The sequence below is a fragment of the Vanellus vanellus genome (assembly GCF_965231255.1).
Source record: "Vanellus vanellus genome assembly, chromosome: 1".
In the NCBI taxonomy this organism is placed as follows: Eukaryota; Metazoa; Chordata; class Aves; order Charadriiformes; family Charadriidae; genus Vanellus; species Vanellus vanellus.
This window is the reverse complement of record NC_138905.1, coordinates 162,569,035-162,592,914: the sequence shown is the minus strand read 5'-3', so window position 1 is coordinate 162,592,914 and position 23,880 is coordinate 162,569,035. Positions and strand designations below refer to the sequence as shown.

At 39.3% G+C, this 23,880-nt stretch overlaps 2 protein-coding genes across 2 annotated transcripts in view; one reads left to right on the top strand and one right to left on the bottom strand.

Moving 5' to 3' along the window:
- The window catches only part of UBAC2 (UBA domain containing 2), a 103,503-nt gene that overhangs the window by 35,084 nt on the left and 44,539 nt on the right, over positions 1 to 23,880 (top strand). The gene's annotated exons all lie outside the window — the stretch shown is intronic.
- On the bottom strand, positions 12,583 to 23,299 carry LOC309671702 (G-protein coupled receptor 183-like; the record flags this gene model as incomplete). Its single annotated transcript, XM_082482991.1, has 2 exons — positions 12,583 to 13,687; positions 23,259 to 23,299. 2 exons carry the CDS (start codon positions 23,297 to 23,299, stop codon positions 12,583 to 12,585), a joined length of 1,146 nt encoding a protein of 381 aa, XP_082339117.1.

The window sequence follows — 23,880 nt, the reverse complement described above, 5'->3', positions numbered from 1 at the left end:
CTAGAACTGGGGCATCTCTGTACCTCCTGGATGTCAAAAACATTTTCTTTTTTTTTGTATTTGTAAAGGTCGTTCAGGAGCGTTTCTTTCTTCAGCGCAGTAACTGTTTCTGTACTGACTGTCATAGAGAACAGCAGACTCTGCGACAAGTCAGCTAGGGGTAAACACCAGGCATGAGCCTCGGTGTCCACAGTGGAATCATTAGGGAATATTTTCACTCCAGAAATAAAAACTGGAGTTTTATTTACACCTTAGTGAAAGTGGTGATTTGGCTGCAGGTGTGAGACAGCATTTGCAGTAGCTGTTGCGCGGTCTGATCTCTCTTAACCTGAGCACTATGTTCCTTCTTCAAGTAAATTCTTTGGGCTGCAGTTAAGAGAGGTGAGTGTTTACAATAATCCTGGTGAATGTTCATACAAATATTCATTCAAAGGAAAAGAAGGACGGCTTGCTTATAACTGAAGATTGGGATGTGTTGTCTATATGTATACCTCCATCTTCTTGTCTACTTCTGAACCTCTTCTTTATGTTGGAAGTGTGAGGTGGGCAAATGGGAAGGACAAAGTGTGCTTCACTCCTTCCATAGTATGTTAAACCAACAAGGGAAGTAGACAGTCAGGAGCCTACCTTACTGGTATTCTTAAGCGAAGTCATTGCCCTTAAGTTATGTACTTCCAGACTGTGAATTATTTATTCCATCCCAAAAAATCTTGGGACAAATAAACTCAATTAAAGTAATTTCTGTTTACTATAGTAGTGATTGTGAAAAGAGATTAAAGAGTAAGGGGACAGGATCAGAAAACGAGCTCTAGCATATTTAGAGTTTTGAGAGAACTGTGAAGATCTTAATACATGGGGCAGAATTGATAGAATAATGGTAGACAAAAAAATAATCTTAACAAATGCAAAGTGAGAATCAGTGTAAGGGGACTTGAGGCTTCCATGCTCTGGACTGAGGGCTCTGCCTTGTGTTTGACTGATGGAAAGAGCTGTGCTCATTCAAAACAGGCATGTGGCTTTGCTTCACCTGCTGAAGGTGCAGTTTTATAGCGGGGCTGAGCCAGTTGAAGCACAGGCTGCCGCTTACGAGCAAGCGCTTGGCCCCAGCCTGTACTTTTCTATCTACCACTTGCTGTGCAAGTCATCTGACTTCCTACACAGGCAGCGGTTATAGGGAGATAAAATGATGTTTAAAAATAGAATATATATATTTTTGCAGGGATCGTTTCCCACTGGCTTAAGTTTTTAAACCTGTTTACTTCTGGGTGGTTGAACGGCAGCATCAGAACGAGGAAAGCAATGGGAACATGTAGCTGGAAGGCAGAAACGGGTCTTTCTCCTTCCCTTACTCTGTACCACAAGATTCACAGTTAATTGCTTCAACCCAGGTTTGGGTGCTTGAGGTTAAGGCACGTGTTGCCGTAGAGTCAATAACCTCCACCAAGATGGGGCGGGGGGCAGATGGGGCAGAAGACTATAACCTCTGAACTGGGGTTCTCCACAGTTTATCACACCGAGCCCTGATTTCAATAACTGTAAGCAGAAACCAGAAAGTCATTATCAGCCAAATGTTCTGCCCTGTACAAAGCTGCACCATCTGAGATATCAGACTATAATAACAAATGGATAATCAGCTGTTTCTTACTTGGTGTCAGGATTTGCTGAGGATTTTGAGGGTGTTTTTCAAATGGGGCTATGCTCCATTTTCACAGTAGTTAAGATACTTGCCTCTGCATTGCAATTGGGATGTGAAGTCTATCTGCTATTGCACCTCTCAGATAGGCACACATGCACGCACACAAAATACACATTTGGGTAGCATTATTTAAGAAGATGAAAGCAGTGGGAGTTGACAAAAAGTTACCAGGGGTTGAATGCATCTGAAAGCAAAGTGGTACACCTTTGAAGGAGCTTCCCTGGGATGAGCTGCCCCTTTCAAATTCAGACAGTACTAAGTGGCATTTGGAGTTGTAGGCTGTCACCACTTTCACACTTACCTTTTTTAATTGCTTTTATTAAGTGGAAAGTACCAAGCATGCCATTATCAGAGATCTGTGAACTAAGTGTAATTATGCAGATTGGAAATGTGTTTTTATTTAAGGGGAGAGAAGCTGCCCTGCCCTGCAGCAGGATTAACCTCTGCAGTCAGTATTCTGTAAGCAGCTTATGGAGGTAAACGTTACATGTGTCTTTGCCAGCTTGGCTAAATATTGCCAGCTGCCTTAACCCTTTTTAAAGATAAATGAGCTGTAATTGGATTTCTGTACTGGATAGTTTTTAACAAGGGCTATTAGAAGAAGCAGTAGTTGTTACAAAGAAACTGCACGATAGGCATATTATTATGAGATGTTGCATCTCTCTGAGTGATTTAGTATTTATCTATGAGAATCAGGGTAGCAAATTACAGAGAAACATGCTTTGATGTGGCGATTCCCATTATTCTTCTTATGTCTGAGGAAACAGAAACGGTAATGAAGTTTGGGTTGAGTTGGCGGGGGTAGGAGGTGAGGTGATGCTACCAAGAGTTACTTTGTACCAACGTTGTGAACTTTTAAAAATTAAATTGAAAGAGCAGAAAGATAAATTGATTACTATCCTCTGTATTTCTAAAAAACTTTTAAAAATAAAAACAGACACTATTTTTGTCTGCAATACTACACTTTTTAAAAATAATTTAAAATTTCAATCAGATATCTTCTTCATACAGACAGTTTCTCTGGGAGGGAGGTAGCTATTAAGAGTGGAAAATGTTTGTTTCAATAGAATTTTAACTTTTCTGATGGTAATCTTTGCTTTATGCCTGTCGTAAAATATTAAGTTAAAACTGAAGCAAAATGGGAATAGCAAACTGTGATGTTGCCCAGTGTTTCATTTGCTTGGTGTTGTTACCAAAGGCCAAAAAGTCGTTTTGGGGAAGCACAGATAAGAGGACTCAAATAGAAAAATCTAAATTTTCAAATTAAGGGATATTTTTAATTCACCAGTTTGTTTTGAACAAATAAAACACAAATTTGTTTAGCTCCTGAGGTATTTGTGGTTTTCTTGACACTAACATTTCAGCTTTTATGTATGGAGCACAGAAATCACTAAAAATGTTTAGCCTTTTTTCCCAAGTTCGTGTAGTGTTAATTGGTTGATGTATTTTTTTGTGTTTGTTGCCATCCTAAACACCCTAAATGGTGGGAGTTTTTTCAAATTCATATTTTAATTCCTTGGTTTTGTACAACCACTGCTTGATTACAGTTCTCAAAGAAGAGAATCAAGCACTGCTTGATTCTCTCTCACAGATTTTAGGATGGCTCACTGTTATGCTCCCCATGACTAGTAATTTGCTTGCTTTTTTTTTTTCCTTTCTTATTCTCTGCTAAGCCTTATCATTAATTTTGTCTACTTTCATTCTACTTATAACAAAAATTCATTAGTTCAAGGGGTTTTTTAACATAGCCACTTTGGTCATCTTTATTTGAAAGAATGCTTTTTCTTTTGGAGAAAAGAATTATGACTCATCTTTTATCCTAGTCATGTCGGCAATTGGAAAAGTGGTAAATAAAATACTAAGTGTTTTGTACCAAGGGGAGGAGAATTCTTTCTGGATCCCAATAAGAAAGGCACAAACACTTGCAAGGCAGATAACTATTAATTAATAGCCCAGAAAAGCCAATAGCAAGTTAGGAAATCTTACATCTCTTCTGATGCTGGGAACCCCGAGATGTTACAGCATTGACTGTACCTCTGGTCAGGGTCAGCACACAGCGCAGATCCCATCCACGGTGGGAGTGAGGACTTAGCTTTTAAGACTCCCTTGAACAATGTACTGTCGTATTCTTATCTCATTAATAAAGCTGCAGTCCCAGAACTGTTGTGTATGATAATTCACATGAATGAGACAATACACTATATGTATACTTAAGATTAAATGTTCATTGACAACACATAGAGTAATTATGCATTGATTAATCATACCATTAATTAGATATGCCTTGATTAAGTAGTAGTCACACAGTATCCATGATACAGAGGCATACACCTCAATTAGTGGTTATGTGGATCACTAACTCGTCGCAGAATAGTCATCCAACGCTAACTACTACAGTAGATAAACAAATCATTATTGATAAGATAAATTCTGTAATTGCAAACATTTTGGTTCAAAGTATTGGTGATTTTCTGATTTCTTATGAGTCGAAGAAGTATTGCTGTTCTAAGCAAAGGTCACTGAAAATTTCCTTTATAAAAGGTTCTGAGGTGCTCTACAGTTCTTGTGTCTTGCTGGTACGCCCTGACATTCTTCCTCTCCCACTTGGCCACTGCTGTCGTTGTCCTGTGTGTGGAAGAGTCCTGTTGTGAGCAGTTGAGTTCCATTGTCCAATTAGATAGAGTGTAAATCATAGTTCTTATTTTCTTAGACTTTTTTTGAGATGCTGACAAAGTTGGGTAAAACTGTGAAAAGAAAGTAGCAAAAATTTCTGCCACCAACGTGTCTGTGGCCAGTGAGGCTCACTTGTTTCCTGTTTTTGTTTGTGACAAGAAAATGGCACCTTGTGAAAGAGCACTAGAATCTGATTTCTGAGAAGTAATTTCAGAATTCAAGTTTACTGTCTTTATGCCTTGCTAATTGTAGCTATTTTGACAGAGAATGTAGATTAACCAATAAAGATTGCTCAGTCTTAGAAGAACTGATTAAAGCCTTAAAGATAAATACCACTCTTTTCTTTCTTTTTACTTTTTTTTTTTTTGAAGTTGTGAAGACCTTATCTAGGCCATATGACAAGGAGACTTCATCTGTAGTTAAAATATGTTATGTTACTCTTTATTGATATCTGTTCTAAAAATTTTTTATAGACATTTTTAAATTGCAATTCTGATCATTAATCATTTAATTTCAGCAGGAATTTGCCAGTTGCAGCACAAGAAGCACTGCAAAGGGATATATGATGGCAATGTGGTGCTTTACTGCTTGAATGGAGAGGGAAGCTGTACAGTAAGTGCCTCCACAGCACCAGCAACCATGCTATTAGGAAGGTGGTGGCCAGGGGAATTAATTTTTCCACGATCAACTGCCACTTGTGGTGGAGGAAACGTAAAGAGACCTTTTACAGAGGCAGTAAAATCAGTTCAGACAATAGGAGGTGTTTTCCTGACCCTAGGCTCTCCATCTATGGTGGTCCTCAGCTAGTTGCCCTCAGCCTTGAGCCTGGCCTCTGTAGGTTTGCCTGGCTGTGGACAACTCTCCCTGCTGTATGTAGGTATGGAGGTACTCCTTATGGCCAAGGGCATGGGATGCGGGTGCTAGCCAAATGGCTGGAACAGTGCCAGAGAAAAGCAAAGAGGGGCAAAGAGATGGCCTGGCTGTGCTCAGAGTTGTAAGCTGCTCATTTTGCAGTCATCACTGGCATTTGTGGTCACTAGTTTTGCTTGCTGGTGGTGGTATCCAAGCATGCTCATTTTAGAGCTTCTGCTCTAGCTTGTGGGTTAAGAAAAGTTAAAGAGGAAAGGTCCTTTGTTTAATGAAATTAATACAATGTAATCTGTTATGTCAGTAGTTTCAGATGGCTTTATTATTATTATTATTATTATTATTTTCTTTCCACAGAACTGAGATACTATTTTTAATAGTGATGTGCAACGTGTTATCTTCTTGCCAGCCTCTTTCTAGATGTCCTGTCTGATCATTTATGTTGGTTGCTGTTTAGAACAAAGTCACTGGGAGAGATTGTGAGATGTTGTGAAGTATTGGGGATATGAATGTGAAGCTTTGCCCTCTATGCCTCTTAGTATAAATAACATTATTATATGTCTATCCTAGTAGCTAGCCCTGACACATTTAAAATAGTTCGTTTGCACTCATCTGAGTGAAGGAGTAAGATTCCGTTGGGTATTTAGCTGTTTCAAATAGCTGGCATTGTGAATACACTGTATTTATTCTTTGAAGGACAAAAAAAGAATTGTCTTGGAGTTCTCTTTGATACTTGTCAGGAGTCTTCCGTTGTCTCTTTTTGTCAAAAATGCCTCACATGTGCAGCTGGCAGGGGTGCTTCATCTCTTCCTGTTCAACTGGGGACAATGAGAGAATTGCTGTAATTTTCCATGCTTAGAAGTTGTGATATTAAGGTTTCATCAAGTTCTTAGGCCCTTAGTATCAGCAGCTGTTGATAAAACATTATCTGGCGGCTTTGTAGGCTAGTAAGTTGAGAATAATCAGTTTTCAGCATCTCTATATTTAAAGTAGGCTGCCGCGGAGTGCCTTCTGCTAAGTAACCACAACTTCCCTCGAAAGTTACGTGCCACAGGAAGGATGAAACTGCTAAGTCTAGCTTATTAGAGGGAGGAACATAGCTCTCCTTGTGCTTGGTATAAGACAATGTATACTTTTCTGGAGAGGATAGGATAACCACAAATGTTGCTGCCTTCAGAACAGGTGCAAAACTTGCTTTTTTTAGTTAAGCCCTTTGCACAACATCTGTCACAACTGAGGAAAAGAAAAGAGGAAGAGGAGAAACTCATATTTTTGCACTGAGGAAAAATGAATGCAGCTTTTTGGAAAGAAGTCTAGGCTATGTCTTGACCTTTCTTTATTTTACAGCATTTTGATAAGGACTTAAATAGAGGACAACACTAGAAGATTTTAAAGTTCTATTATTTGCTAGTTTTACTGCAAGGCCACTGAGTTTCGTGTTGCTTTCTTGTCTAACTTAATCAAAGTTTTGACCAAATTTCTTAGCCATAGAAGGACGCAGGTTGAAAGGAGCCTCTGGAGATTGTTTTGTCCGACCCTGGTAGTGCCAATTTAATCAGGACTATGTCCAGTCAAGTTTTCAGTATCTCTCAGGAGAGAGATTTCACACGCTTTCTGTGTAACTTTTACCAGCGTCTGACTAACCTCATGATGAAAAAAATGTCTCATAATGTTTAATTGTTCCTTGCTGCAACTCATGCCCATTACTGTGTGTTGCCATCTTTTCTGTACCTCTCCGCATTAGGCAGTTGAAGAGAGCGATAACATTTTCTCTCATTCTTCTCTCTCCAGGCTGAACCATCTCAGCTTATTCCACCTCTCCTCCTGTATGCTACAGCAGCACGTGCTGTGCTTTTTGCCCCTTCATCCAGTACTCTGCTGGACGTGTTCCAGTATATCAGTATCTTTCTTGTATTGGGAAGCCCAAAACTGGGTATAAGGATTCCAGGTGTGATCTCACAAGTACTGAGTGGAGGGTAAAGATCACTTGCCTCAACATTGATTCCAACACAGTCCCATACATATTTGGCTATGAGGTCACATTACTGACTCCTCTTGAACTTGTTGTCCATCAGGACCTCAGACCTTTTTAATGCCAAGCTGCTTTCTAGCCAGGCAGTGCCCAGCCTGTGCCCCACTGTTGTGTGGGGTTATTCCATCTCAGATGCAGGACTTCACATTTGACTTTGCTGAACTTCATGAGGTTCCTGGGAGACCATTTTTCCAGCCCTGTTGTTCTTTATTTAATGCATCTCAACAAGGTTATTCAAATTTGGAAGTCATGAGGCAAGATCCCGATTTTGAGACTTAACTGTATCTACTGTGGTGGGAAAAGTAAATCAGTACACTGTTGATCTCCCCATGTATAGAGATACCCTGTTCTCTTCTGCCATCCAGCTCGAACACAGTTGGATTTGCATTCTTTCCTTGCACTTAATTTCTTTCCTTCCCCTCTCTACAGTTTGGATGAAGTGGTGAACAGTTTTGATTTGACTGTTCATAGGAGAAGAGACTAGATGACTTGGAGGAAAGGGATTTGATGTAGGTCTGTAAAATCATGAGTAATGCGGACAGGGTAAATAGGGAATCGCTGTGTTTGCTCATTTCTGGTACATGAAGCAGGGGACTTCAAATGAAACTAACAGGTGTCACAAGCGAAAGAAAATGGCTCTACACACCATGGGTAGTTAGACTGTGGAACTTCTTGCTGCAAGATGCTGCAGGCTCAGGCATTTTATCTGAGTTCAAAAAGGGACCAGGCACGCTGATGGAAGAAAAATTGATTGAGGACTGTCATGTGCAAAGATGAGACATCTGCCTCAGGAAGTCTGAAGTTAGACATTGCAGGAAGCCAAGACAGTATTCTGAGGGGATGGGGAGGGGCAAAAATTAAGGAAATATGTATAAGCATTTACTACACAAACAGCAATTGCCCTGGTTTTCTTCACAAAAAGGTTGCAGCTTGGCTGAGTTCATTTTGTACCATAGCTGTAGTCTGCAGGCTGTGGCTTAGACAAGATTGTGTTAGGAAATATTTCACTCAGGTGAATTTGATGTTTTTCTAGTGATTTTTGGTGTCCATTGACCTTGCCTGTATTAAGCCAGCACAGTGGGATACTGCTAAGATACAAACCTTATTTTGTCTTGAGTTCTTCCCCTGCTCTGTACTACAAATGTGGAGACAGAAGAGACAGAGTACGTCGCTGCTTTTCAGTTCCTCCAAAACTGGTCATGTAAGGCAAAGCTCTTCTCTTCAGCTGCACCCTATTTTTCTTATGTTGCAGGCTGTCTCATTGTTTTCTTGGAATCTGTTTGTTCCTTGCTTACCTGTAAGCTTTTGAGTGAACAATGTTAGTCTTTACCGCAACGTCTGTTTCCAAAAAAAAAACCAAAACACAAACCCCTCCATTTTTTTCTTTCTACTTATGAGCTTGCTGATTTAAGAGGAGTCATTAACCACCTCCAGGAATTGTGTTATTTGTGGTAGCATCTTCACAACTTCAGACAGTTGCTGTTACTGTCCTTTGCTAGGAGGTGACCATGTTGCTAACAGGTTCCTCATCCGCATAGCTTTCAGGGCTGCAGCCAAGAGTCAGGCAGCAATGCCTTGGGGAATACCTGTCCTCTTCTGCTGGCACTGTAAGCCACAGGAGATTGTGTTCTTTATCTCCACACTTTCAGTTAGGCTTCAATGTCTCAAGCCCAAGGTGGCTGAAGGAACCCGTCTAAGCCCTTACAGTAGTAGTCCTTTGTTTTACGTTCTCAGCGAAAGAAAAGGTGAAGGCGCTAAATGTTCTTTTGCTGAAAATGAGTATCTGTTTGGGGGTTTTTCACATGATGCACCTTCACTTTGTCATGTGTTCAACAACAGATGTCTATACAACTTTCTTTTCTGGACTTGAACAGAGATAGCCAAAATGTACCATTTGTACCATCGTTTTTATTTCTGTATGTGCTCTGTCACATTTGCCACCAGATAAGATTTGAGAGAGATATCAGCAGTGGACATGTAGTCTAGTTGGAGTCCTCTTAGCAACTGTCTTAGCCCTATACTCCAAAGTGTAGAGTTAAAAGATATTATATCATTTTGTCATGCACACGGGTCTTAAGATCCTGACTAGACTTCACCCTCCAAAGAGACCCAGTTTCTCTGAAGAACTTCAGTCAGATCCTTACAATGAGCAAACCATTTGAACCTGCTGCTACTTGTCAGCTGCTTTATTTCTGTGTGAAAAGGGTGAGTGAGCTCTGGATCTGTATGACCATTTCCCAGCCTTTCATGTAGAAGGGGGGGTTTCCTAGAATGTGTCAAAAGCTTTTTGCCAAAGCAAAAGCTCTTTTTCTTTTGCAAAGCTCATACTGCTTCAGCCACATGTTGTGTGGCGTGGCATGCTCATGTCTTTTAAGACAGACATGTTTGTTATATACTTAGTGTTGGAGAGGAAAAGAGATATCGGGTATGGTTTTACCGCCTTTATTCATGTCTGTGCGACATGCAGGAGGAGAGGGACATGAGGTGTGCTGCTGCAGGCAACTGCTATTGTAAAAATACTCCAACAAACAGTACTGGGGGAAGAGTACCAGCACAATGAATGAGTAAGAGCATCATGAAGAAAAGCAGTTGTTTGAGAACAGCTGTAAGTTTTCAATATTACTGCTCTCAGTTGCTCCCATGCAGCAGCTTGTTACCATCTCTCTGGAGGTGGCTACCAGCCCCATAGCACAGCTGGCAGAAGAATTTGGACAGATGCTCTATAAGCAACTTCAATGTAGTGTCCCAGGCCAACTGAAACCACCACCGCTACTTTTGGTAGTTTCAGATAAGCGCACAGAAAAGAGGCTCCTCATTGATACGAGTGTGCACAAGCTGTGAGTGCGTGCTGACAAGTAGTGAGGGGAAGCAGTGGCATCAGCTGCCAGAGCTATAAATTGTCACTGTCTGTGTGTCTGTGCCTTTAGGACTCTTGTCAGGAAACTGAGCTTATCTTAACTTTTAAAGGTTTTTATTTTATTGTTTTTTTTCAGCATTTGAGAAATACTAAAATAAGGAGAAAAAAAAATAGCTTTTCTCAAACCCGTATGTAACTGGACCAACACTCTAAGGCTTAGTAGAGCAAAACCGGTATTGGGATGTAAAGTTAGCTGTTTGAGAATGTTGATGTGGTCTTTAAAAAAGTGTAAATTTGAAAATAACAGAATTCCTAACAAGAGAAATCGGGGATAGAGATTTTCAATTCATATCTTCACTTTGTTTCCACTTACAAGAGAATAGATATCTGCATTATGTGATGCTGTAATAATATTTGAGTTATATTTTACAGACAAATAATAAAAAGACTTCTTGCCTTTAAGGTTTTATAATCACAGTTGGATGAAATGCATATCAAAATAAAAAGCCAGACATTAGTAGAATAAAATGAGCTTGTACTGGTGTGATGTTAATAATACATATATTTTATTTCTACAGCTTCTAGGTATTCGTGAGTGGTGTGTCTGTGGTTTTATCAGGCTATCATTTGCTTACTCAAAGGAACAAATTATTAAATAATATTTTGAAATAGTTTATTAAAAAAGCTGACAAGAACAGAACTGCTGTAACATACAGAATTAAGTATGACTTTTGTTAAAAATTATTTTTCTTACTTGACTTTTCTGTAGTTGTATAGTGTCTTTTGCAATTAAAAACTCGATTTTGACAATAAGTGGTATGAAATATAGGAGGCTTTGCATTTTCTTTTCCATAAGAAAGTAATTGTTAATCTAATGTTTCCGTGCTGCTGTTCAGATATGACCCTTCCATGTTTGCAGGTAGGCAGAGGTCAACACGCAAGGAAGGAAGGATCTGCGAAGATGACAAGTGTAACTATGTTTGTTTGACTTCCGCTGCAGCCTCAATGCCAGAGAGATACAGCTGCAATAAATAACATTTATTCTGACATCTGGCATTGCTTTTACCAGTAATTATCAGGCACTTTTTAGTTTTCCTTTTCCATCGCAACCTCATGGTGCAATTACCAAGTTGTGTTGGCAGGTGAAGGCGTATTAATAAGATAGAAGACAAAAGAAGAGACATGGGGGCCAGGAATAAAGTAGGGAAGGAAACTGACACATGACGGAAGGGCACGACAGCAGGAACCCAGGGCTTGCATCCTGGATGCTCAACTGGTATTGAGCCGATTCCAGCAGGATGTGTTTAAGTCATTTGGTCTCTTTGCTGGCCCAATTTCATTGTTCCCAAAGGGATCCCAGATACGCTGTGTGAAGGCGTGATGGGAAAGCTTGTTCTTTCCCAGCCAATCTGCTGTTCTCATTTATTGATCTCCCAGGTAAACACCGCTTAAAAAGAGGTGGCCATCTCACACCGTCAGAATTACAACACCCATTAAATTACTTTTTGGTGACTTCAACTGTGAACACTTATGTTTGTTTCGAAAAGTTTGTCTTGTGTCCATGTCTGAATTCAGCAGAAGTTCTGAGGAACCCATATCACTGCTCTTTTAACTGAAACGGTGCAGTTTTCATATTACAGTCTCTTGCTTCAACTTATTTTTTGTGTTTATAAATAATTTATGTACAACTAGAGTAGAGACTCTTTACAATACACACTAGAAAGAAAAGTTTTCCTTTAGGAAAAGGAGTAAAGAGATAATACACCTTGCAAAGATGAGTGATTTAACATACGGGAGTTATTCAGTGTTGGGGAGAACCAAACAGTTCATTAACTTTTCATCTATTACATTTGACAATGTCATCTATGTGAATTGTCCAATAAGACATTCACACGCCAAATAGTATAAAATGCGGTTTCATCTCCAAAGGGCTATAAACTAAACACATGGCATGGTCAAACATGTACAGAAATTGTCCACTTTATCTTAAAGTTTGATTCCTTTGCTTGTGTGACTTGGCTAACAAAACCATCACTGTAATTGGAGCTCAGGTAAAGGTCTTACAATTTTCAGATGTTCTGGTTGTAGTCAGTCTGAACTGTAAGCTGAGCTGTAAGGTCCTTTCTCAGTCACCCAGTTAAACTGTAAATTGAGTCTTTGCTTGAGTTAATAACATGCAGGCACATGTATGTGCAGTATGGAAATTGAACATTCACAGTGGTTCATATTTCCTGGAAAAAATAATGAGATAAGTCAAAATGATACAGCTAGGAAATTTATAATGCTGATTTTTCCTGCTGTCCTATGACAATTCTTTTTCAGTCCAACGACCCTCCTTGATTTCCTGACATCCTGAGGAACAGAATCTTACTTTAAGCTGCTGTACAGGGAGCACTAAGAGTTTTTGCTGTGGACCCTGGATTTTTAAGCTTGCTTCACTGCCGCATGCTACAGACTTTATTTTTCAGGTAGCTTTCCATTGGAAGATTTTGCAAGTACCATCATTTGTGTTTCTCCCACATCACGTGAGCTTTCTTCATGATGTGACCTGACAGCGCTTGAAATTGATACACTCACTTGTCTTCTCAGTATTTTCATAACAGTTCTCTTGTATCCTTTGCAAGCAAAGAAATAGATGAAGGGATCTAGGCAGCAGTTAAAATTCATCAGAAACACAGTATAATGGAGTGACTTCTGGAAAATTTTCTTTTCAGTGCACGAGGGTTCATTCTGAAGCTTCTTAATCATGTGTTGTATGATTGCAACATGATAAGGGGTAAAGCAGATGATGAACACTATAATTACAAATATGATTGTATTGATGGCTTTTTTGTTTATCCCCGATTTTTCAGTCAGTGGATTTTCCTTAGCCGTTTGAAAAAGTTTGCAGCTAATTTGAGAGTAACAAAATAGTATAATCCCCAGGGGAATAAGGTACCCTACTAAACAGGCAGCAAGAAGTATAAATGGTAGATGTGCTATTTTTTCAAAGTTTGGATATTCCATACACGTAGTCCTGTCTTTTTCTTCCTGTGACATGGGTTGTATGAGTAATGGGAAAGTTTGACTAAATACAAGAAACCAGATAAAGACACAAATGCCCTTGGCGTATTTAATCCTTCTGATCTTGTATCGGAAGGGGTGGACAACGGCGAAAAACCTGTCAATGCTCAAACAAGTCATGAAGTTTACACCTGCGTAGGTGTTAATATAGAAAAAGAGAGCAGTTATTCGACATAATGCTTCTCCAAACGGCCAGTGAAATCCCAGGGCGTAGTAGGCTATCCTTGTAGGCAAGGCGATGCAGAACAGGAGGTCGGAGAAGACGAGATTTATTGAATAGAGGGTGGTGGAGTTGATCTTCTTTCTGTTTTTAAAAATGACGGTGAGGGCAATGGTGTTTCCAAGCACCCCAAGAATTAAGATGGAGCTGTAGAAGACAGACAGTATTATCCGTGCTGTATCTTTGTGCTCATATAAGTCACAGGTGGAACTGTTTGGCTGAGAAGCTGTGAAAGTGTCCATTTCTGTAACCACCGTCATTGCAGGAAGCTCAGTAGACCTAACGTGACAAAAAAAAAAAGGAACGTGTTGTAATAAATGTAGATAAACTTCTTCTGCATAACAACAGCCAACCTCTATTGCAAAAAGCAAGATTGTAAAAAAAATTGAAATGAAACTTCATTATGGTGAAATACTTTTCAAGCCTCCTTCTGAAAACAAACAAACAAAAAGATGGCTCTTTTTGGCTTTTCTGTTTTGATCCCAGTTCTTTCCCTCCTGAAAGAAATCAGAACAGGGGCAAAATAATAAACCAGGGATCTAATGTATTTGGAAAATGAAGTTTATAGATGGTCAGGAGGTGGGAGACTTTAAAGCAATCTGAGGGGGAAAAAGGAGTCTGAAGAAACCACGTGATAAAGTATCATATGAAGTCCCCAAGGGCCAGAGAAGCAGACAAAATCTTTTAAATGTGTTTCAGTTAATTTTTAGGGAGTTTTTGTTTCTAACAATTCACATTGTGATGGTTTAACTTGTTTAGAGATACTAAAATTTTTCAGCATTCTGATCATATTGTCTTTGTAATAATTCAGATTGTTTAATACTAGTTTTAAGAATTGGCTTTTGGAATAGAATTCAAATATTGTTACTCATATAAATTCTTAAGACTACTAGTTTAGTCAGTCTTAGTGGTGCTGCAAAAGAGAGAAAACCCAGCTAAAATATTTTACACGTTGTCAATTTAGAAGATTTTAGAAATTTTTTAACCTGCACAGTCAGAAGTAGCATCAAAGAGCTGCAAAGTGGCAGTGATTTGGAGGACTTAAAAATATAAAAAATGGTTCAGCAGAATTTCAGAAACAGAAAGGACCCGATCCTGTTGATATTGCTTCCAGTGCAAAATATTTCTGAGGCGTGTTGTTACCCAACAATTGCATAGTGCATAAATGTCAGAAAGGATAAGGCATCTAACGTTACTCCTTAAGCAGCTGTTTTGCAAAATGTTGTCTCTCAGAGGCACCATGTATGAATTAAAACAGCAGTCAGAACAAGATTGCTTCTGCTTTAATGCAAAATACTATTTGGAGAGAAAAGCTTTTGTAACCTGAGTTTTAAGTCTGTCTGGTACCTTTAAAATGTCTAGGTTATTTCTGAGGATATACCTTTCCACACATAATATTTAAAAATAACTGTAGCCTGTTATGCATTTAAAAAGTCATTCCAGAAAACACCTCTCAGTTTTAAGGGCTTTGAGCTACACGTTTTAGAAAGTATTCATTATCCTTTTATTAACTTGTGAAAGCATTAAAAAGTTAATATCTTCTTTCATGTTTTGAGGAGACTGTCCTACTTATTTCACGTTGTTCACAATTACTGTATCTGCAACACATACTGTGTGATAAGCCAGTCTGATCAGAGTGCTGGCCAAGTTAGCAGGGGTGCATAAGGTTCTCTGTAAACAGTAAACCTGCGGATAGTGGATGATGTGTATTAAAATACATAAATGAGTTATATTACATATGTTTAAGGAATAAATTTAGCATCCAGACAGGATATTAAGTCTGTATTTGCTGTGTTGCACAGGCAGCAGGAAAGACAGGTGAGTGATTTCTGATACCCATGAAGTACGTACCATGTGTCAAGAGGTGGGAATACTGCATTCAGGATTGGAAGTCAAATCTGAAGTGGGAGTTTATGGTTTGAATAAGGGAATTAAGCTGGTAAACAATAACTCCATCTGTAGTGCAAATTTAAGACTGTAATTCTGTATTAGATAATTCCGCATCTTTCACAGTATCTTGGTGTTAGTGTGTTTGAAGCTTGATTAATACAGTAGTTATTACCTTGAGGATAATTCTGGTATACTTTCCTCCTGTTTCGTCTTTTGCCTTACAGGAGCATGTAGGATGACTCTTGTTTTAAGTAAGTGTAACAGACTGCTTTGTACAGAAAAATGGTGTGGGTTTGTGTGGGCACACAATCAGAATCTCTTACTTAAATGCCTCTGCGTACTTATTGTCATGCTGGGAGTGTGATCTATCTTATAGTCATCTCTTCCTTGAAATTTAGGTAAAATCATTTCTTAAACATATATGAAGAAGAATAATCTAATATTTGATAAACAGTTCTATTGCAGTAATTAGCTACAGAATATTAATGACATTTTATTTTCACTGTAAATCTGTAGTAATCTTGGTTCATAAATAATGTCATGTTCATCCATTTGTCTTCCTATAAATGTTTGTAAAATGTTGTACATCTGTTATACAAATGTGTACCTATGGGTTAGGAAAACTGTAATTTCAGTGAAATTGGGTTTTTTTACATCGAGAGTAGAATTTCATAAAACTCCTAATTTTGTGCTATGAAGTCGGATCTTTAATGTAACAAATTAATCTAGAACTTTTTGTTGCTCAAACTAGGAGGTTCACCCTTGCATAAAGGGTGTATTGAGGAGCCCTAGCAGGGAGAGTGTGTGTCTCTCCGTGGTGCTAGCATGGATATACACGGGGAGCAGTTCCGTGGCAGGATAAACCTGCCACAAACAGATGAGAAGAAAACCAGAGGACCACAGCTCATGGGCCTTCCAGGGCAGTGTGCACATCAGCTAACCTGTGCTCCTTGACAGAGGATGCCAGAGGGCTTTTCTGCTTGCTGTGGGAGTCAGCCGTAGATGGGGAAAGCGTTCTTTCTGTTATCCCCCAAATATTTTGACTGTTAATGTAGGGAGCACGTTTTATAATACTCTAGATAAGTATTAGTGTTTTTCTCTGTGTGTAGGTATGTATGGGCATTTTTGAGCAGTCACCATAGTGTCTAGGTGGTATATTACCTGAATATATTTAATTAAAAAAACCCACCAACAAACAACCAAACCAACCAACCAAACAAAAACCTCAAGATACTGTATCTGGTTTGGGGCCCAAACATGATAAAGTTGCTACCATCTGACAACTTAATGTGCATCACCTAAGCTACAGTAACTACTTTGTACATCTGAGCTCTTGTTGTTGGATGAACTCCATTCACCTCAGCAGGTATTTCACTTTTTCTTGTCAATCTTGAACAGGGCTGCATTTGAAAAAAATACTTGCTTCCTAAAAGGTGTCTAGACTATTAAGTAAACCAAGACTTTTTCTTTGATTTCTATTCCTTGTGTCAGGTTGCTGTTTATTTCTTGGAAGCAATCCTTAGTGATCAGCTTATTATACTTACAGAGTATATGCCATCCTCTACAGCACGTAACTGAAAAAACAACAGCAGGCCCATTTTGTGCACTTTTCCCATGTTTTGCATTCTTGGAGCAAAAATGGAGAATGTTACCTCCTTACTGCTGCAAACCTCAATCTAGCTGGACTTGATTCTTACTGATTTTAATGAGCTGTGTGACTGAATATCTTAAGCAAACATGACCATTTAATGTAATGAATCCAGATTGAAGCTACCCTCTAGAATCACTACCAGAATATTTGTTCTTCTAGATTGTCGGCTTGAATACCCCTCCCCAGTAGCTTTCTGAGTTTACTAAAAATAGTATTTTGAAGTATCTCTTTGAAAAAAAAAAAAAAGACACTAATTTACTTTACCAATTTAATAATTTTAGAAAACATTGCCACAATTTTTTGGCATAGAGGTACATGCAAAATTTTAAGGCATAAATTATTTAAAATTTCTGCCTATATATTGGTATTGTGAAGAAAGTTGTTCAGGTTTTTACTTTTTCCTGAGTCTGCAGACACACAGTGCTCAGTAACACAGACCTATAAAGTTGTAGTGCAAAGAGACTACTTACTCATTTAATGTGACCACCTGTAAAATCCAGGTTATGTTATTGTTTTAGTTATTTGTGTATGGATTCCACTAACTTTTCATTTAAAGCATGTTTTCCAAAATGCTGTTTGGTCTTGGTTTGGAGTGAAGCGAAAGCAAATTAGCTATTTTTACTGTATTTTTTGGTCAATCAACCGCCCTGTTAAAAAATGTGTGTCTCTTATTTAAATTTCTCTAAAATTGATTTGCAGTTGCTGTTTTTGTTGAACATTTCCCCTTTATACAATCCCATGGTTTTGGCAATTCTAGGTGAACTTCCCAAATGTCTCACCACAAGGCAAAGTAGTCCTGTGATGTCTGCTCTAACCCCAGCCTAGTCCCACATAGGAGATGGGGTACCAGATGCCTCTTGGTATCGTTGTACCTGGAAGCATACTCACCACTCATCCCTGCTTTTTCTGCTCTGTTGATAAGGCATCCAGGGTAGTTGTGTACCATTGCTCTGGGAGCTTGGGATGTTAGTTCATTACGATCCTGGAGTACTTTTCAGATTCACTGTGTCCTAGGATATCTCCAGTCTAGGGGCATGGCCAGTGCTCTCTGCTTCTATCTGGGTGGACCTTACACCTGGGAGAGTTTGAGATGAATTTTAATATTATGCCCAGGTTTGCAACCTGGGCAGGTTGTTCTTTACGGTTCTCTCACTTGCCATTATCAAGTCTTAGCGCATTGTATTTGCTTTTTGACCACCAGTGGAAAAAAGTTTTTCTTTAGCCAATTACTTTATGAGATTTGTTAGTTAGCCAGCTTTTTATTTATTCTGTGTGCTTTCTTGATGCCTGATAGCAATAGTATCGACTCGGGGGAAAACATTCACAGTACCATGTCAAGCTGCTTACAAAATCTAGCATGTCTGAAATCTGTGCAGGTGCCTTTCTACATAATTTTGTAATTTCATCAAAGAGGGAAAGTAAGTTGTTTTAGGAGATTGTTTTTCTGTTAAAATGTTTGACTGGTATTATTCATTTGTTTTACATTTATACTGCAGTATGCAAGAGCCCAGCTCAGAGTAGAGTCCCACTGCCAAAGGTGTTTAATTAACAGAATGGTGGCTCCAGTCTGGAAGTACTAATTAATCCAAAGCCCTGGTTCATAGAGATGTTCATGTATCATGAGCTTTATATATAATATCATAATGTTACATATGTATAACTATTATCAATAATAGTCATAGAATCATAGAATTAGTGAGGTTGAAAGGGACCTTTAAGATCATCAAGTCCAACCGTTAACCTACCCTGATAAAAACACCACCACTTCTAAACCATGTCCCTAAGCACCTCATCTATCCTTTTCTTAAACACCTCCAGGGATGGTGAATCCACCACCTCTCTGGGCAGCCTATTCCAATGTTTAATAACCCTTTCAGTGAAAAAATGCTTCCTAATATTCAATCTAAACCTGCCTTGACATAACTTGAACCCGTTTCCTCTTGTCCTATCACTTGTCACCAGGGAGGTCAGCTCCCATCTCTCTAAAACCTCCTTTCAGGTAGTTGTAGAGGGTGATAAGGTCTCCCCTCAGCCTCCTCTTCTCCAGGCTAAACAACCCCAGATCCCTCAGTCGTTCCTCATAAGGTTTGTCCTCCAGACCCTTCACCAGCTTTGTAGCCCTTCTCTGGACACGCTCCAACACCTCAATGTCCTTCTTGTAGTGAGGGGCCCAAGACTGAACACAGTACTCGAGGTGAGGCCTCACCAGTGCCGAGTACAGGGGGATGATTACTTCCCTAGTCTGGCTCACCACACTATTCCTGATGCAGGCCAGGATGGTGTTGGCCTTCTTGGCTGCCTGGGCACACTGCTGGCTCATACTCAGCCGGCTGTCCACCAACACCCCCAGGTCCTTTTCTGCCAGGCAGCTTTCGAGCCACTCCGCCCCCAGTCTGTAGCGCTGCATGGGGTTGTTGTGACCCAAGTGCAGGACCCGACACTTGGCCTTGTTGAACCTCATACCATTAGCCTCAGCCCATCTGTCCAGCCTGTCCAGATCCCTCTGCAGAGCCAATCTACCCTCAAGCAGATCAACACGCCCCCCTAGTTTAGTGTCATCTGCAAACTTACTGAGAGTGCATTCGATCCCCTCATCCAGATCATTGATAAAGATATTAAAGAGAACGGGCCTCAGCCCCGATCCCTGGGGGACACCACTTGTGACTGGACACCAACTGGATTTAACTCCATTTACCACCACTCTCTGGGTACGGCCATCCAGCCAGTTTTTTACCCAGCGAAGAGTACACCTGTCCAGGCCCTGAGCAGCCAGTTTCTCCAGGAGAATGCTATGGGAAACGGTGTCAAAAGCCTTGCAAAAATCCAGGTAGATAACATCCACAGCTTTTCCCTCATCCACTAAGTGGGTCACCTTGTCATAGAAGGAGATCAGGTTTGACAGGCATGACCTGCCTTTCACAAACCCATGCTGACTGGGCCTGATCACCCTGTTCTCTTGCATGTGCCGTGTGATGGCACTGAGGATGATCTGCTCCATGACCTTCCCAGGCACCAATGTCAGACTGACTGGCCTGTAGTTCCCTGGATCCTCCTTCCGGCCCTTCTTATGGATGGGTGTCACATTTGCCAACCTCCAGTCAGCTGGGACCTCCCCGGTTATCCAGGACTGTTCCTAAATGATGCAGAGTGGCCTGGTGAGCACTTCCGCCAGCTCCTTCATACCCTTGGATGGATCCCATCCGGCCCCATAGATTTGTGCACCTCCAGGTGCTGAAGCAGGTCCCTCACCATTTCCCTTTGGATTACAGGGGCTTCATTCTGCTCCCCATCCCTGTATTCTAGCTCAGGGGTCGGGGAACTCAAGGAACAACTGGTCCTGCTGCTGAAGACTGAGGCAAAGACAGCATTAAGTACCTCAGCCTTTTCCTCATCCTTGGTTACTACGTTACTGGCCCTTAAGTCCTTAAGTTATGAGCCAGCAATTGCAGTGTTGCACCCTTAGGTTGCATGGGTTTGATTATGTGATACAAAGCTCTCTCTCTCTCTGTATGCTAAATGAGTTTTCCTTTTCTCATCTCCTGCTTTTCCTGAAGGAGTACCATCTGTCTTTACAGCAGAACAGGGAACATGTAAAAGGCTTTAACTGTGTATTGTAACCTAATGTGTGATTTGTCTGTCTCTCTTCATAATTTTCATTCTTTGGAGATGAATCCAAGGTCCATCTGTCCAGTATCTAATTTAAGAGGGATGCCAATTAAAATCTTGGGATGGCACACCAGATCTTTGTAAAGATCTCTTCTGGGCTTTATACGTAGTATGGTTTAGTCACTTTGAGATGGATGAACAATATTTCTTTAACAAACAGTATTGGGGAATAATGTTATTCGTGTATGCATAAAGAGTATAAATTAATTAAAAGGTTAGTCGGGAAAGAGACTTGTCTTTCCCTGCAACGCCTGACCTGAGGATTTACTGAGTTTACAGTGCTCTGTAGGTATAAGCTGTGTAAGTCTTACAGAGTTTAAAAACAGTATAAGATGAGAAATATGCAGTGCTCTCATTGTGTAGGTTTATTTTTTCTTTACTCTCTAAAATTAATTGTTTTCTTTTGACCTTGACCAGTCATATTTCCTGTTTGAATTTCTAATTTACCATACAAATGATTTTCATTATAGAGTGTTTTCTGTTTGAGAAAAAGGCTTGATTCAACTAAGTTATATATGTTAAAAAGTGTGCATGCTAAGTTGCATAGTAGAATGCTTTGTTAATATAGAAAGAACGTATACCTGTATATCTAGGTGTGTGTATTGGCAGCTTGGGAACTACCTGTGGTTTTATAAAAGCTGAGGCAAGAGGCAGGCGTGTCCTAACGCTTCCTGTTTCTTTCTAATACTTTAACACTCATGCACTTCTAGTACATTATGTTAATTTACCTTTTTTCAAAAGCTGTTGAGTTTTGTGTCCTAAATGACAATGAGCAGGCCTAATTTTCTGAAGACTGAATCCTCAGGTTGCAACCCACAGCTAATTTTGGTGAGATAGTTTCCAGGCTAGTGCTTCCTTTGTGTAGACCCAAATTTGTTGGAGTACTAAAGCCAGATTTGTAAGCCACACGTCAGGCAATCCCAAGTATGCATTTCATGAATGAAATGGTCTTAATGATGGCTGTGAAGAATTATAATATCCTTTCAGTGCTTAACAGAATTTGAAGATGCACACCCTGTGGGATCTTTATGGTCCTGCTCTTATCTATTACTATAGGTTTTGCAAAGCTCTATGACAGTTTTATTTGGTGCTTAAAAATAATAGAAGCTACAGTAACCGAAATGGAAATAAAGAAGCTGAGTTGCAATGCTGCATAACTAGTTAAAGAAAAAGTGGAAGTCGCTTGAAGTGTACATGTCTTGGCCTTATCTGTTAGATCTCTCTTTCCAAATGTGATCCGTTCTATGTAAAGTATGAGAACTATCTAACGTAAATCATCTTCTGCCAAAGATGCGTGTTAACGTGAAGAGCTGTGCTAATGCTGAGATGATTAACCTCCCTTCAGTTTACTTTCATAAGTGTACTAAATATAAAAAAGGAGAGAGTCTAAAATATCGTAAATAAACAAAATAAAAACCTGATCCACTCACAATTACATTCCTTCAAGCAGAAGAAAAAAAAAAAAAGGGAGGTCTAATAACAATTTGTATTTTAGTACTAGAAAACATGCGCAACTTCTACATGATTTTTTTTTTTATGGGTAATGTGGAACCTGTGCAGGCACACTCTTTAATTTTAGGGATTGCAACTTTAGAACTCTAGTTTAAATTTATTATTCAGTACATGTATACATACTCCTTAATCTTTCAAACAGAAATGGATGAGTTTTGAGCTCTTAAAGTCTAATTGACAAATAAGTTTTCAGTTCCCTTGTCTCTTCAGGAGGAGCCGTGAAAATGTTAGACAGACCTCTTGTATTCAGTGCTCAAAGGCATGCATGCAGTCTCTGTTTAAGATATATGATAGTTGAGTTATTGTCTGTTGAACAGTCTTATCTTGTTTTGCCAGTATATTAGGAAAAATGGATCCTTTTTAGTTGTGAAGATGTATAAAAATCATATCACTTGTAATATTTCTCTAGTTTTGTGGCATGAAGATCAGTAATAAGGAAAAGGATGTTTGGTGATAGTGATTCAGAAAAAGAATTCCTTCTAAAACCTTTGAAACAACTGCATGTCAAAAGTTAAAACAAGAATTAACTCATAAAACTTCGAATTCTTAAGATATTCTGTTGCAATATTTACATGTGAGAAGAGTGACTGAGGACCTCTTGCATTTATAATAAAGGCTGTTTCATAGACAAGGAGCCCATGTGAAAGAGCAAGCTGTGCATTCACGGACATAGTATGGATTTCTTTTAAGGTGCTCTCTTACTATTAAAGTATTCCGTGAGGTTCAGTGAATGACTTAAAAACTGCAGTGCTTCCCTTACTACTTGTACAGTAGTTATTCCTGCATCAGTATAATTTAAATGAATATTGCGAAAAAAAATGTCTAAGTTATCAAATGTTTCCCTGTGACTGTCGAAAGGCTGAATTATAAGAAAGGACTTGAAATAACTTGTTGATGCTGTGGGTCAACAGATCCTTTAAATAGAAATTAACTGGTGACATATTAATATGTGAACATAAATACCAATGAATTTCTTCCACGAGCCTTGTCTCTCCCATCCAAAGATGATTTATCCTCCCTACCACATGAAAATATTCAGTATAATGTGAAAAAGAAATAATCTTTCTAGAATTGTTTGCTGTTGTTCAGTGAAAAAAAAATTTACAAAAGTTCATTCTTTTCTGTACTTACATATCTGTAGCTTCTTGGATCCTCTGAGCAGCTAAGGTCATTAGCAGGACGGCTTGACTGCAAAAGTTTACCCTTGCACATTGTTTTCAAGAGTGATTACGTGAGTGTCTTGTGGGAGGGGTAGTTTTTTTTCAAGTGCATAAAAAAAAAAGAAAGCCTTGTTTGTATGCTGGTCTTGATTTGCTGCCTACTGTTTTATGGGATGTGAAAGCATCTATTTTTAATCCTTTTACAATTAGTCTGTTCAAAGAGAGTAATTAGAAACAACCCTCCCCCCTGAAGTTACGCATTACTGACTTTCATAGAAGGGACTTTACCCAGAGGTTTACTTGACTAATTGTTGACCAGCTAAAATCCCTGCATGAAAAACTTTGTTTATATGCCATTTGCATTTAAAAATAACTTAAATTTAGTTTGTAGCAAAGAGCTGTATGATCAGTACACGCTTTAAAACTGCTTCTTACTGATCAGATCTGACGCAGCACAAGAAGCCTTCAGAACTGAGGCATACCGAGATGCTGTGTAAAAACAGGCGTCTCGACAGCCCGCATACATTTCCAGCACTGTTTTAGTATCGTAATGATGAGGCTTTACAGAAATGCCCTTTGAAAATATATGAGGG